The sequence below is a fragment of the Grammomys surdaster genome, unplaced genomic scaffold (assembly GCF_004785775.1).
Source record: "Grammomys surdaster isolate TR1022 unplaced genomic scaffold, NIH_TR_1.0 125947, whole genome shotgun sequence".
Lineage (NCBI taxonomy): Eukaryota > Metazoa > Chordata > Mammalia > Rodentia > Muridae > Grammomys > Grammomys surdaster.
Window position 1 is genome coordinate 3274743 of NW_021620769.1, and position 16358 is coordinate 3291100.

The following is a 16358-nucleotide window of genomic DNA, read 5'->3' on the forward strand; positions in this document are numbered from 1 at the left end:
CTCCAAACAGTACTAAGAACAGCCGGTACTGGCCAATCAGCTCCAAGTAGTACTAAGGACAGCAGGTACTGGCCCAATCAGCTCCAAACAGTACTAAGGACAGCCGGTACTGGCCAATCAGCTCCAAACAGTACTAAGAACAGCCGGTACTGGCCAATCAGCTCCAAACAGTACTAAGGACAGCCGGTACTGGCCCAATCAGCTCCTTTCCTTGCCCGCAATCAGTGGTCAGATCCTTCAATTAACAGTGACTGCTGTCCTGTACTGTCTGGATTTATTCTGTGTCAATGAATTAAGTCACACTGTAGCTTTTATGTCACTTTTTAAAACCTGAATTCTATTACAGTTAACTGATGTGGTCATACTACAGCAGGTATGGTATGGTACCACACTGTCAGCTTCGAGGTCTGTGTTCCAAAACTGAGGGGTTGGAAAGAAGGATAAGGAGGCACAAGACGTGCACAATTTTGAAGTTATGATTTAAAATGTTAGTATTTTATTCATTTAAAATTTTCTTGAATAACTCATACACATACATAAACATTCTACTTACTGTCATACCCCACCTTCTCTCTAATTTTTAATTTTATGCATTTGGATGTTTTCCCTGCACATATATCCTTGTCCCACATGTGTGCCTAGCCTGGTGCTCACAGAGACCAGAGGTGGGCATCAGGCTCCCTGGAACTGAGTTCCAGTCACTTGGAGCACAATTTGTGTGCTGGGAACTAAGTGCGGGCTCACAGGCAGAGCAGCCAAGCTCTTAACCTGCTGAGGCGTACCCTAGCTCTCTCGGGTCCACTGATCCTAGAACCCCTTTCTCAGTCAGCTTAGGATTTTGTGTCGTGTTCTCATCAGCTTTCTCAGTTTCGTGTGGGCGCTGGAGTGTGGACATGTCCGTACCAGATTCTAATGAGTTTGTTCTTTTGCTACCATGTCTGCTTTTCTTCCCCCACCCCCTCCTCACCGAGGATACAACCCAGGGACTCCTGCATCTTATAAGAGTGCTGTATCACGGACAATATCCCTAGCTGTCATCTCTACATTACTAACACATCTCAGTGACAATTTCATAAAGCTAAAATCTGTTACTTTCTTGCTAAATTAGTCTGAAATCCAAAATTATTTCGTTTTCTCAGAGGCAATGGGAGAAAGATGAAAGAGATGGACTCTAAAATTGAATTTCATAGTTTCAAGTCTTCCAAACCTTTCCCAGTTGAAATCTGGTTCTTTTCACAACTGGGCTGCAGTTTTGTCTCCTATCACATTGTAACTAGGCACTCACATCAACAACATGGAAATGAGACAGTCCTTCCCAGGAACACAGACTGCTACACAAGCAGGCTGATACCTTCTAAACCCTTTAGATGAAAAAATATCTATTCTATTTTATGTGTATGCATACATATGTGCATACCCAGGAAGGTCAGAAGAAGGTATCAGAGCAGGAGAACTGTAGTTACAAATGGTTGTGAGTTATAGTGTGGATGCTGCGAACTAAGCCTGGGCTGTTCAACAAGTGCTCTTAAACACTGAGCTATCTGTCTAGCCCCCAAATTAAGTATTTTTATTTATTTTTTTTTATAATGAGATTTTTTTTTTTTTTTGTGGTTTTTCGAGACAGGGTTTCTCTGTGTAGCCCTGGCTGTCCTGGAACTCACTCTGTAGACCAGGCTGGCCTCGAACTCAGAAATCCGCCTGCCTCTGCCTCCCAAGTGCTGGGATTAAAGGCATGCGCCACCACCGCCCGGCTATTAAGTATTTTTAATGTGTGAAATTAAATGCATTTAGAAATTACTGCAATACTTACTAAACTACTTGAGAAAATACATATAACTTACTTAATTACTACTCTTGCAATTTGTTTATAAAAAGTATATGAAAAGCAGCCTGGCCTGAAACAACACATATCAGAACTTCCTGGTTTACTCTCAGATTTCTAAACACGAAATGTAATGAATGACTCGCAGGCCACTGTTCATACATACCTACCTCCACACAAAATCCTGGAGTCACTGCTAACTCAACCAGCACATGTGAGCTTCATTACTGGATCTCCAGGCTATTTTTTCTTGAGCTTTACAGAGTATTCACACAGTATTAGGTCTTGATTTTCAGGCTTTACTTAGTCAGATCAAAACATTCAAATTTCAAACCCAGATATTTCTTAACTAAGTGATTTAAAACTGCTTTAATCCAACAGCTAAAATTTCAGTCAAGCATTTCAACTTTGTTATTTCAACTTCCTTTTTCAGAAAGAGATAGAGAAAAAACAATACAAAAGGTAAGGAAGTGTCTTTCTTTTTTTTAACAAACTGTAAGAAAAGTGAGAAGGTTTCAGCAGAGCCCATGTGACTCTCTACAGAGGTTAGGGAATAACGTCAGTGTGCAGGGTGACACACAGTAATTCCTTTCTCACAGAGGTTAGGGAATGGCGTCAGTGGTACGAAGTAATTCCTTTCTCACAACTTTTGAAAAGAAGCCTTCACTCAAATATCCTGTACACAATGGTGTCAGAAGACAGGAACAAATGTTTCCTCTTCTGGAGCATTTTGTTGGTATACTTAAGTAAATTAGCTAAAAACTGAGAGTGATCTGATAAAAAATCTTATGGTTTCACCATCAATTTCACTACTATCAGAGCAATGACTTCAGAAATCACACATCCAAAATATGAAGTGACTTATTGCCAAGGTTTCCTTGAAACAGTCTGTAAATTTCCCCCAAGGACGAGGTACTGGGCAGCCCATGTGAGCCTACGGTGCTGAGGCTACCTCGCTAGCTGAGCTCAACCAAGAGGAACTAGCTCTGCCCTCCCTCCATCATGTCTCCTGTGTCATGGTGCAGTAGTGCCCCTCAGGTGGGAGGGGCTGCTGCTGAGTTTCTCCTCCTGTAAAATATGGTCAGACCCTGGAGAATGCAGATACTCATGTTACAGTTTCCTGAAACAGACAGATTCCCAATAACATTCTGTCATTCCTCACATGTAGTAACTGACAACTGCAATCAAAACAGCAAGCAACTGGCTCTGGGTGGTCAGCAGATCTGTGACGATGGTTAAAATGGGGTTAGGGGACTGAGAAAGAGGAAAAAGCCCTGCACCCAGCCAGGGCTGGCTAACTTGTTTTCGTGCTTCCCTGGGCCATTGCCTGTAGTTTCTGCCACTTTGATCCTGCACTGCTGCAGTGTAAAGGTACCCTGTGCTGACAGTTCCCTACAGCAGTAACTTCCAGTTGTTGGCAATGGTTATGAGGGGGCAGTTTTGGCAAAGTATAAATTTTCTCAAAATACAGTTTGTCAGGATATTGTACAAACTCAATTTGTTAAGAATTTATAAAGTTACATGACATAATATAAAGCTACCCTACAGTCTTTTCATTAACCATCCAGTGTGAGCTAAGTTTTGAGAACAAGTACCTCTAATTCAGGGAGCTTACACTGTACTCACCACATGGAACGCCTCTGGAGAATGCTGGAAACTGAGCAGCATATGAGAGAGGACCGCAAGAGCACCAGGTCTCACAAGAGGAAACCAAAGTCGGTTAAAAACCTGCGGAAGGAGACACCATCCTCAGAGTTCACAGCTAAGTATATATTAACCCAACCCTATAGCTGACAGCGCTTTATATCATGTCTCTCCTCAGTGAAAGCCCTATCATAACACATTATTAGAAGAAAAGGAAATAACAATGGATTGAAATTAAAGAGAATTTAGTGGTCTAAACAATTCTCAAAATTACCACATTAAGTGAAAATATGCAAAAAAGGTTATAGTCTCCTGAGTCACTATTCATTATTCAGTTTACTCACTCAGTACTTGCTGAACACCTATTATTATTTGGCACTGTTCCAGCTGGTGTAGGTCACACAAAGCTTATGGCTAAGAGGACATGTATAAGATAACAAAGAAATAAACAGCAATACATGCTAAAAATACAAAGTAGAACACAGTGGCCAACAAACTGTGTAGCAAAGGAGTCTGTCGTTTTAAAGAGGGTATTAAAAATGACCCAGAAAAGTGTGACAGCTGACTGTAAGCTGAAGGGATGTCAGCCCCACAGACAGTTAGGACAAGACAGGCCGAGGCCCCAGGCCATCCAGACTGGGGTGCCAGACAACTAAGGGCAATGTCACTGAAGTGAGAGAGGAGACTATCTGGAGACAGGATGACAGAAGACAGCAACAGGAGCTCTTGTGCATATATAAGGACCCAAAGGCAAAAACACGGAAGCTGCTGAAGTCAGTGTAACAAGAGATGACAACTTTAGACCAATAGCAGGGATGTAACGGGTTAAAAGTGGTAGGACCACTTTGGACATTTAAAGTTAGTAAAATTCATAGGACAGTGCTTGAAAGACAGTATAAAGAAAAGAGTTGCTCCAAAGACTAGGGCCTAAGTGAGTGGAGCTATTTAAGATAGCTATTTATCAAGAGGGAGAGAACACCAGGATTGGGAGTAAAAATCAGTAGTGAGAGTGTGGATATGAATTTAATATTTTTTGAGTATAGGCTACTCACTTCCTGAGTTGGTCAGACCATGTGTCTTTGTAATGTATTTTAGCTTCCTTTTGCTGTAATAACTCTTTTTATGGAAAAAACCCACAAAATCCAAAATATCTCCACTAGCCCCTTCTCCCTCCCCCCCCAAAGAAAAGAAGAAAAGCAAAAGAGAAAGATCTGAGCTTAGACAACTGAATAAGCGTGTGACGGTTTGAGTAAGAGTGGCCCCATAGCTGTATTTGAGTGTGTTGTCACCAGGGCGTGGGGTTATCTGAGGGTAGAAGGACTAGGAGGTGTGTTACTAGGGGTGGGCTTTGACGTTTCCACGCCAGGCCCAGGTTCTGCCTGTCTGTCTGTCTGCCTGCCTGCTGCCTGAGGATCAGGATGCAAAGCTCTCAACTACTGCTCCAGAGCTATGCCTGTCTGCTTCCAGCCATGAGGATCATGGGCCAAACCTCTGAAATTGTAAGCCAGCCCCAATTAAAGGCTTTCTTTTATAAGAATTTTTCTTGGTCATTTTCTTAGGGTTTCATTGTTGTAAAGAGACACCATGATCAAGGCAACTCTTATAAAAGAAAATATTTAATTGGGGCTGGTTTATAATGGCAGGAAGTAAGACAGAAACCAGGTAGGTATGATGCCAGAGCTGAGAGTTCTACATCTTCATCTTCAGGCAGCAGAAGGGGACTGTGTCTGCGTAGACCATGAGCATAGGAGACCTCAAAGCCCCCTCCCCTCCAGCACACACTTCCTCCAAAAAGGCCACACCTTCTAATTCCCTGGGCCAAGCATACAAACATGTGAGTCTATGGGGGCCATACTTATTCAAATCACCACAGTCATGGTGTCTCTTCACACCAGTAAAATAGTAACTAAGACAAAGTGAGTACCTAACTCAAGGGTAAATAATGAACTAAAATATAAATCTGTTATGCCTTAAGTTGGACACCTTCTTTACATCTATGCAACATCTACAGTTACTGTATGATACAGAACTCTTGCTGCAGTAAGTATGGATTAAGAAGAAAGTGGACTAAAGATAAGTTAGAACAGAGCCTGATCTGTCAGTAAAAGACAAGAGTAAGAGGGTCTAATGCCCTGGGAATTAAGTAGAGACAGTGTTTTAATGAGAGAGTGACTTGGCTAAGAATGTAGATCAGGGGTGAAGCTTGCCTAACTCTGGGCTGGATTCCTAGCACTGGGGAAAACCCAAAACCCTCCAAAATGTGGTGATCAACTGTGTCCTGGGTTAGCAACACAGAAAGCAGAGTCTCAAGGCAGTTAGGTAGAGCACAATGCTACAAGTCTGAAAATTTGCATTTAGAGCTCAAGGGAGCCAAGCACGGTGCTAAATACCTATAACCTTTCTGTTTGTGTGGCTAGGGGAGGATTGTGCTGCATAGTGAGACTGTCTCTAAAAACCCAGGAGAATGAAAATAAACATTGTCATAACTAACACTAACAAGAACAGAGAAACAACAAACGTGAAAACTGTTTGAAAACTGCAAACTAGTTTCAATTGACTACCTCTGTTTCACTGGCTTTTGCCCCCAAAACCTACTTAAAACAAAACCAAAACTAGGAACACACTCAAAATTCTATGCACTCCACTGGACTGGTCCATTCTACTCACCAGTTCTATTTTCAGCAAAGTAACATCTATCAAAATAGTAAACTTCTGAACAGCTGCCAGGCCTTTCAGGAGAGCAATTACCCATGTATCCACATGCTGAGCCAATGGCCAGGACAGCCAGTCAATCATTCTGAAAAACAAAACAAAACAAAACAAAACAAAACAAAACAAAACAAAACAAAACACAATTATCCGTTTAAAATACTTTCAACATTAGTTAGGAGCAGCAAGAGTTACAATAAGTAACCACTTAGTCTGTAACTCAGTACTTACTGAGCTTCTAGCAAAAAGTACTCTGCAGAAATGAGTGTAACTGTGACCTGTCTTGATTGTAACTCAGTACTTACTGAGCTTCTAGTAAAAAGTACTCTGCAGAAATGAGTGTAACTGTGGCCTGTCTTGAAGCACATTCTTGTCTTATAAGCTGACAGTTTCTTTTTTCAATATATTCCCATAAAACTTTATGATAAATGATCACTTCTTATAATGCAAATTTCAAATGGTTGCTTGATATGAAGATATCAAAAACTTGTTCAATAGTAAATGCTATAAGAGGAGTTTAAAAATCAGACATCTGATGTATGAGTATCAACCAAGATTTTGCTTTTTGGTAAGCAATGTAATGTGAAAAAACATCATTAAAGAGGGAATATTCTGAATCCTGAAGCAGGTATCTACACCTCTTTCAAAATCCTATACACAACAACAGAAGAAGAAAACCTCCAATCAGAACAAACACCCACTATGCAATAATAGTCTAGTTACTTGTTTTCCATTACCGTGTTTTCCTTTCTTAAATATCAAGCCACTTCAATGGAAAACAGAGTAATCTGGGTTCTGACAGCCGCTTTCTAAAGCTAGATATATAGCACACTGAAGACCAGTACAACTCTTTGGAAAGTAGCCAAGCTACAGTTTATGAAACCTGATGAAGCAATCTATATAGGTGGATTAGATACTAATAAAAGAGTAAGGAAAAATTCTCAGGTTTCTGAAGGTTTAAAAATCTCAACTGATGATTTATTAGTTGGGGGAATCTAACATTGGAAATACTCATCATACCACAACCCTCCATCAAATATTAACACAGGAACCATCTGCATCCTTCTAGAAAGTTTATTTACTATTACTGTGTGACTATGTATATATGTGTATGTGTGTGAGTACGTGTGCCTTAACACACACAAGGAGGCCAGAGTATAGAATCTGAGGCATGAGCCTTAGGTTGCTGAATTGTGGAGAATGTGCATTATCTCGCTGAACCATCTCATCTCAATCAGTGTACAAACTGTCAAATTTAAACACCAAGGACATAAGGCCATGACCAAGAGAACATCACAACACCAGCACTACATAGCCATCTACCTTAAGACTGGAGTGCTGTCTTTGTCAGTTTTTCATTTTCTTTTGGCTTTTAAGACAGGGTCTCAGAGTGTTGCCCAGGCTAGCCTTAAACTCGTGGCAGTCTTCTGTTGTAGGCTCCCAAGTATTAGGTTTCTAGTAGTGCACAACCACAACCATTTTTTTTTCTTTTAAGATTTAACTGTTTTAAAAACTATGAAGTAAGGATCCCAAGTACAACACGTACCAACTGCCATTACCTGAGTGCCCTCCATTCTCTATACAAATTTCATTTCTTTTCTTTTTTCCTGGCTTCTCACAACAATGATGGTTACAAGTCACTGAAGCAGTTGCTATTAGCTATCTTTCAACTTTTGCAGGCTGCTTTTCAGAAAAATCTGTAGGCATTATTCAGAGAATAAGGAGGACATGTGCATTTCTGAAGAGTATATCCCCGTAGGGAGCAGGTACTGAGTTGAGCTGGGAGAGAGCTTGTTGGTCGGCCCTGCTGGATCACCTTGGGCTGGATCATCAACACTTTGAAAGTCAGACACCTCACAAATTCCAGCACTTAAGATGAGGATAAGAAACTAAAGGTCATCCTTAGCTACTATCAAGTTGGGGGTGGGTGGGCAGTCTATGACATAGGAGATGCTGTCTCAAAAGGTAAAAGCAGGCTTAGTATGGTGGTACATGCCCCTTAAAATTCCAGCACCTAGGAGGCAGAGGCAGTAAGAGCTCTGTAACTTGGAGGTCAGAAAAGGAGACATAACAAGACTGTCTCAAAAAAAAAAAAAAAAAAAAGGCAAACTAAAACCTATAGGAGTATGCTGTATTCACATGGTGGGGACATACCTTAGAGGTAGAGCGCTCGCCTAGAGTGTGCCTTGGTTAGAGCCACGGCATTGCAACCTCCTCCCCCAAATGTATACCCTAGCATTGTTTATGACACGGTAAGATTTCAAAACATGTAACTGGCCACCCATAAGAAAGACAGGTACACTGTGGCCCCGACAATGCAGAATGCCATGGAGGTACAAGGGCGCTCCTAGGGAAGAGCAGGGCACGGTGGCTCACACTTGTAATCTTAGTACTTATGAGCCCAAGGCAGGGAGACTGCCCTAAGTTTGAGGATAGCCTGAACCGAAAGTAAGTTCTAAACCAGCCTGGGCTAGACTAGAGTCTTTCTCCCAACCCCCAAATAAAAGATCTGAGATATTATTAAATTAAAAACACTAGTGAGCTAAGAAACTCCAACAACTTTTTTTTTTTTTTTAAATGGAAATGCTCACATGAAGATGAGGTAGACTGGGCACTTCTGCTTGGCTCTGGACTCACTGCCAGAGCAGGTCAAATGCACATAAGGCCAGAACTTTCATGTCTCGTTAAACAGAGGACCGAATGGAAGGAGTACTGTCCACTCTCAGTGGCTCTTTACTACTGATAATCCTCTTAGGTACCTTTCCTGGGGTGCCCTCTTCAAGCTTCTCATTTTCTAAGTCTCCATTCTACCTTATCCCAGGAATTAGACAGTGCTAATGTCTACATCTAGTTACACTCATGTGCTGAAATCTAATCCTGAATTAAGAACTGAGGCCTTGGAGGTCCTATGCTATGACCAAGGACCCTATGACTCGGGTTAGTAAGTACTCTGATAACAGTGCTAAGGGCGAGTGTCCCTGCACCTCCCACCATTCAAGAACATGAGGGAAGTTCTATGGTGTCTTGAGTTCAGATTTTTCGGCCATCAGGACTGTAAGAAGTGAGTGTCTGCTTATAAATTACCCTGTCTAAGATTTTTTTGTTTGTTTTGGTTTGTTTTTAACAGCAGCCCAGACAGAAGTCATTCATGAGACAACTATCTGAGTATTTACTCTATAGCTAGTAAGTAAGGTATTAGGTACTGAGAGTGTTATGGAAAGGTATGCTTTCTGCCTGTGAACTGGAAGAAGTCAGGAAAGCTGTCAACTGTCAAAGACTCATCAAGCAGTGTTACTGATGTCTGCACCATGCTCTGGACATTACAATGCACTTTGGGATGGACTTTAGTTTTAACAGTGGCCGTCCTTTGTATATTTTAGTCTCTCTTCCAGGGATTGTGTTCTTTCATCTAATATTTTGGATTCCAGTGTTTGTAAGGAAGGCCATTTATATCTACAGCTCAAAGAAATACACACAGCTTTAAAACCCTAACTTTAAAACAGGCAGGTAGCTGGGTGGTGGTGGCATGCCTTTAATCCCAGCACTTGGGAGGGAGAGGCAGGTGGATCTCTGAGTCTGAGGTCAGCCAGGACAGCCAGGGCTACACAGAGAAACCCTGTCTCAAAAAACACAAAACACTCCCCCTGCCCCCCAAAAACCCCACCAAAACAAACAAACAAACAAACAAACAAACAAACAGGCAATATTCTGAAAAGCAACAAAATTAACCATAAATTATGGAACATGATATAAAACCAACTTTCACTTTCCAGGGCAGCTTGAGGACACCATCCCTCTTTCAGCCTTATCTGGCCCACTGTTTTATAGACAGGATATTTTATACAGATAATTTGACTTGAGGCTTCTTTTGAAAATTCTGAGGCAGCAAGACCAGATTCAAGTATCAAGAGGCTCCTGGGGCTGAGGGCCATCTTCCTTTCTCAGAAGCCGCTTATACAGTGCAGTCCACACCATTTCACTGATTCCTGGCCTGTTTCCAACTTGAATGTTAGGCCTATTCTTGGAATATACTTACATTTGACTAGTTGACTATTCTAACAGTACAGGTTTGATTTCACAAATGGCAGAGACAGAAAAATGACATTCTAAGAAGTATTTTTTTTTAAAGATTTATTAATTTTATGTATATGAGCACTCTGTCTGCATGTACACCTTACACCCATGTGCCAGAAGAGGGCATCAGATTCCAATACAGATGGATGTGAGCCATAATGTGATTGCTGGGGATTGAACTCAGGACCTCTGGAAGAACAGCTCTTAACCACTGAGCCATCTCTCCAATATTCTTAAAGATAGAGTTCAAAGGATTAGTTACTTGCTTCTAGATTTGTGATCTGAGAAATTAGAAGTACAAGTTAAAGATTAATTGGCTGTATTAACTGAACAGCACAAAGCAGCAGCTAGCCTCTTTTTGTGTTGAGTTTGTGTTGTAGAAGGCAGTGTCAGTGCATAGGGCTCTTTCTGAGAGCCCAACATACAACACTTCAGTTCATGTAACTGTAATAAGAGACACAGAAGCCACTGTAATCCATACCTGCTTAAACAGGCTAAATATACAGGATAGAAAAACTTAAACAAAAATTAAGCAGCTAAGCCGGGCGGTGGTGGCGCATGCCTTTAATCCCAGCACTTGGGAGGTAGAGGCAGGTGGATTTCTGAGTTCGAGGACAATCTGGTCTACAGAGTGAGTTCCAGGACAGCCAGGGCTACACAGAGAAACCCTGTCTCCAAATAAAACAAAAAACAAAAAACAAAACAAAACAAAACAAATAAGCAGCTAAGTAGAGACAGTTCAAGCTCAATATGAAAACAATACTGTCACTGAAATACAGAAACCCAATGGCTGGGACAAGCACTATGGACGGGCACTGGGCAGGCACTGTCATAAAGGAAACTGAGCAGGTTTTAAGACAAGGCAGTACTCCCTGACTTTTGACAGCACTGAAGATTTATTGTAAATGGAAAATACCACAAGGAGTAAAACCTCCAATACAACAACCTACCAAACACCCTGATTTAGCAACATATTCCACTTGAGAACACTGGGCACTTATCCTGCTTGTGTAACTGACTCAGAGCTATGGCTCACTCCAGCTACTCGGCATTTTGAGAAAGTCTCATACTTTATATGGTAGCCCAGGAAAAGCAGAACTCAGAAGTCAAAGCATGGCTTCTATGGAATGCTTGTTTTGGAAGCATCAGAAAGTTGAGAAATCATGCACTGAGCCACCCTAACTTCAGACACTGTCTGTGCTGGTTGGTTTGTCCTCTGATATAGAACCACAGCACTGCGTCCTCTTTTACTTTAGAGCCATGAGCACCTCAATGAACCCTTCCGTAGCCATCTAACTGATAAATGCAAACAACCTATTCACAGCCTACTCCTCTTCCTGTCTACTGTCTCCAACAAACACCATTTAACACACTAAGTCATTTACTGTATGTTCTAAAACAAAGCCTAAATCCAAAAACAAAACCAATGTGATTATGCAGCAGTATGGCAAGAAACCCAGGTCTGTTTAAATAGGGCACCCATTCCTACACATTTTAATAGCTTAAAAATCACCATAAAGGCTGGAATCAGTGAAGTGCTATTACATTACTCTTGGGCTCTCTGACTAGAAAGCAGCTATTTTTATCAATTTGCTCAGGGAATTTTGAGCGGTCTGACACTCTTGTTAAACACTCAGTAAGTCATTTTGAATGAACGACCGAGTACAAGCATAAAAGTGCTGCAAAGGGCAAATCAGTTTCTATTTAGACGTGGAAAGTGAGACTGCATGTCACTTAGGATATGTTATCAGAAATAGCTGACAGTCAGACTGGCAGCAGCTCCCACCAGCAACAGTACCTGCCCAGTGACAATAATGTGTTATTACTTTCAAAATGATAAAACAAAAAAACAAAACCCCCCAGAGCTAGAATAAGGGAGAGAAAACAGAGTCCATGAGGCAAAGGTAGGGGCCGGAGAGATGGCTAAGAACCACTTGCTCCTGCAGGGGATCCAGGTTAGGTTCCAGCACACAGCTAGTGGTTCAAAAGCATCCATGACTCTAGTCTCAGGAGCTCACCTCTGACACCAAGCATGCACACAGTATACATACATAGTCAAAGGAAAAACACACACATAAAATAAAATAAATAAATCCAAAGAGACAGGGCAGAGGTATCGCCTATGGAGTCCGGTTAAAAGAGAAGACTAAAATCCCTACCTAGCTAAGAGAAACAAAACCAAACCCAGAATCATACAAGGATAACCACCACCACCCACACGGAAGTCGGCTACAGGAAACAGTAAGGAATAGAGAGGCTAGAAAAACAACCCAGCCACACAACTTCTAGAAAAACAACCCAGCCACACAACTTCTAGAAAAACAACCCAGCCACACAACTTGAGATGAGGCTATAGACAAAGGTAAACCAATCTAAGTACGCTGGAGAAACTACAAATTTACTTTTAGATTTCGGTTCTAGAAATTTCTCAAAATTTTTACTATCCAAAAAGCCAGAATATGTCCTGGTATGAAAACACAACAAAGTACCTGCAGAGAGCTTGGGTCATGCTTGCATCTTTTACATTTGGGTCAGTGGTCAGGCTCCTGATGAGAACTGTGATCATCTGCAGAGGAATATGCTGCACCAGGCTCGCCAAGGCAACCGAGGGCTCAAAGGATGCATCTAGTTGTTAGTTAAAAAGATAGACAAACACAGCAGGAAGGTTCAGAGTGAAGTACCAGTTCAAGGGAAAAACAAACTATACACACACAACACACACGCAATAAAGCTGCTACAAGAAGTTATGTATACACCAACCATGAAAGTTAACCACTGAAAGGAGAGGTTAAGTACAGGGAATAGCAATAACCACCCACTCTATAGCCACATCACTAAATCAGAAAACTATTGTTAAGGTTTTCAATAAGCTCATTTGTTGTTAACAGTACATTTTTGAGTTTAGATAATGCTTTGGTAAGCAGTAATCGGGGTGGATGTGGGGAAGAACCAGTCAAATATTCTAATTTCCATGTCAGAGGCTCATATTATAGTAGTCACTGCACTACTGATACTTGAAAAAAATCTTAAGAGTAGAAATTAAGGTGAAGGGGTACTGCTTTGTTTATATACAATGTAAGGCACCAAGACTGTCTGCTTCAGTACTACAGTGAAAGACTTGGAAAACCCTCTAACAGCTATGATGAACTGTGATTACAGGAAGCGGAAGTGAATGCACCTGGTATTTATTAACTGCATTAGACTATGTGAGCTCTTAAAGTTCCACCCTCATTTCTGCCTAAAGTAAAAAGAGGGCAGCTCCACAAAGTTCAGTCTGAACCTGGTTGTGCTCCTACTGTTTCACGACTGACAGACTTTAAAGCCCCTTCAAGAACAGACACAGACAAAACTCTAGGTGAGAGGTTTTCTAAGTGTGATCCTTTGCCCTCTGACCTTTCCCTAGTTTCTGAGGATGCAGTTCATGATAAAGATGGCAGCCTTCTAAGCTGTCACGCTTGTCTTCATGCTCCCTGATCCTTCTGTCACAGACACTGTTGTGGAGTGAAATGCTCGTATTTAAAAAACACTACACGGTAAACTGGGACAATCTTAGATTGCACACTGCTCATGAATCTTCTAAAAATGAGAACACTGGAAGACATAAAAAAAAAACTTCATTAAGATGACAGGTTACACACAGTAACAGTAACGCCCTGCGGCAAGCATCATACATGACCATTAGTCAGTAATGACTACAAGCTTTTCATCGTGGCTGTCAGCAATTCCAAAACTGGAGCAGAGGTGGTGTAATTAAGTGACTTGTTCAGTGACAAAGGTCTTTGGACTTAGGCATCCTCAACATTTTGGCTCCATGGTACCAGTCTGAACAAGGTACTTTAGTGGAGCAAAATTCTGGATAAGGGTATTTAGATTTGCTCTCCATCAAGAATGTCTTACTGGAGGATTTACTCCAATAAAATATGCTTGCTGACCCCCTTCAGTGCCCCCCAAAAAGAGTGTTTCCAGGAAGAAAGTGCACTGTGTTTATGAGAAACACAGGTTGAATTTTCAAGACATACTTTCCTGAAATAATGACCCTTACCTGTGGAAGAGATGCTTGCAAAAACTTCTTGCAGAGAAGGTAGCAGCGTGGAGGGCTCAGCCTTCCAAATATTCTGTAGTAAGTTACTCACTTTTGTTACCTGGGAGACATACTCCCGGAGCTCCTTCTCCTGAGTGGACACGCACTGGAAATGACCTATCGTTCGAACCAGCTGTTGACAGAAGGTAATTGACAGTTTCCCTTTGGGGACACATTGCACGAAATCGGTCAGAAGGTCGCTCAGCCGGGCACAGAGCAGTGGCTCCGGTCTCTCGCAAACCATTCGCAGGACCTCCACCTGCAGCAGGCTGAAAAGGTCCAGCACCGACGGGCAGCTCATAATCAGCTTCAGGCCATTGTGAATGTAGTCTAGGATGGCTACGTCCTTCCTGTCCAGTGAGTGGTAGCCCTGTTGAAGGAGGCCCAACACGAAAGTCTTGTTGAAGAAGGACTCGAACTCCGGCCGGTGGTACCGCGCGTAGGCCTCCAGCACCTGGTGGCCCACTTGTCGCTGGAAAGGGTCCTGGCCCTCCAGGATGAGGCGGGTCGTCAGGTCAAACATGGCCTCGCACTGCGCCTCGTCGAGCCAATGCTCCGCAGATTCCACCACCTTCCGCACAATCATCCGCTTGAGGGGCAGCGGGTGCGAGGAACTCACCAGGCCCTCCAGAATCTTGTCCATCTTCGCCACTCTGCAAGGCCAGGCCCAGGGGACAAGGAGCTGGCGGCGGCAACCCCGGGAGGCAGCAAAGCGCCGCGGCGGGGGTGAACTTGGAGCCAAGCAGCAGCAGGTCCGGCCACCGCCACCGCTGCCTCAGCAGCCACATTTATCGAGAGGGAAGGCCCATCCGAGCCAGGACGAGAGCGGGCGATTCTGGGGCGCCGAAAGGCTGCCAGTCCCCGCGGTCTGCCTAAGGGGCCGAAGGTCCGCACCCGGCTGCCTCGCTGGGCCCGGGACCACTCTCAGCATCCGGGCGCACGGACCCACCAGGACTCCAAGCTGAGTTGGAAAGTGAGGAAGGCCTTCGCGTCCCGGGGCGGAGAGGGGTCCAGGTTTCCGCGGGTGGGCAGTAAAAGCCGCCCTGGCTTGAGTCAGGAGGCGCTGTCAACGGGAGTACCTCGATCTGCCAAGGAGAGGAGCTAGAAGCGCCGAACACACTTAACCCGGAAGCAGAAATACCGGCAAATAGGAAGTGAAGTTCCGAGTTACAGCAGATAGGTCCGCCCTCGCCCCGCCCACTTTTTTCCGGTCCTTCCCCTTCTACGTTCGACCCATTTCCTGCTGGTCCCGCCCCTCCCCTGCTTTTCCATCTAGCTCCTCCCCCGACAGGCCGCGCAGGCGCGGAGGCACTGAGTGAGTCAAGCGGCCGCCCCCGCGTCACTGGAGACGGCGTGGCACGTCACTGGCGGACTTCCGGAGGAGCTGCTCAGCGGGTCTAGAGGGCACGTCTGTTCTCTGAGATTCTTGTCGCAGGACATGATTCCGTCAGTGTTGCTGGTTAGAGACCCAGACACCACTCAGCACGACTGAGCGGATAGTCTGTATTAAGCCGTCTTCTTACAGAGCAGCCCGAATAACGCGTTTTACAGGGAGCTTTCAAAGGCAAAGAACACGGAAACACTACTTCCTTGTTTGCCTTTGGCAAGGGGAATAAAGGAAGCAAGCAGCTTCATAGAAGCCCCAAACGTGCAGTTAGCTGGGGCACTCCCCCGAGTTTCTAAAACAGGGCTGGGGTACAGGACTTTTTACTTTCATCAGGGGATGATGGTGTCAGTTTCAGCATAAACCAAAGATGGCTCCAGCTGAGACAAAATGGAGGAACCCTTTTACTCTGTCATAGTCTGGGTCACGGTGCTTATGAAGAAAATTCGAGGAAATGCTATTCATTGTTTAAAAATCTTGTGTCTGAGAAAGTTCTGGAAACTCAAGAGCCCTGGTTGAGAGAGTGAGAAAAGTATACGAAAAAACCAAGCTTTGGGGGAAATCTTTTTAAAGACCTCGTTAGGCCAAGATATGCTCCAGTGCCTCAGATGACTGGGTTTTTCCTATGAAACGATTGCTAATGT

General features: G+C 43.3%; 1 protein-coding gene across 1 annotated transcript in view; it reads right to left on the reverse strand.

The window, feature by feature from the left end:
- The window catches only part of Usp38 (ubiquitin specific peptidase 38), a 32116-nt gene extending 16660 nt beyond the window's left edge, over positions 1–15456 (reverse strand). The window contains exons 1-4 of the mRNA XM_028753386.1: positions 14292–15456; positions 12739–12874; positions 6134–6263; positions 3449–3550 (exon numbers count right to left, since the gene is read on the reverse strand). Coding sequence (XP_028609219.1) covers positions 3449–3550; positions 6134–6263; positions 12739–12874; positions 14292–14973 — 1050 coding nt within the window. The 5' untranslated portion in view covers positions 14974–15456. The remainder of the gene's footprint in view (positions 1–3448; positions 3551–6133; positions 6264–12738; positions 12875–14291) is intronic.
- Positions 15457–16358: the final 902 nt, after the last annotated feature.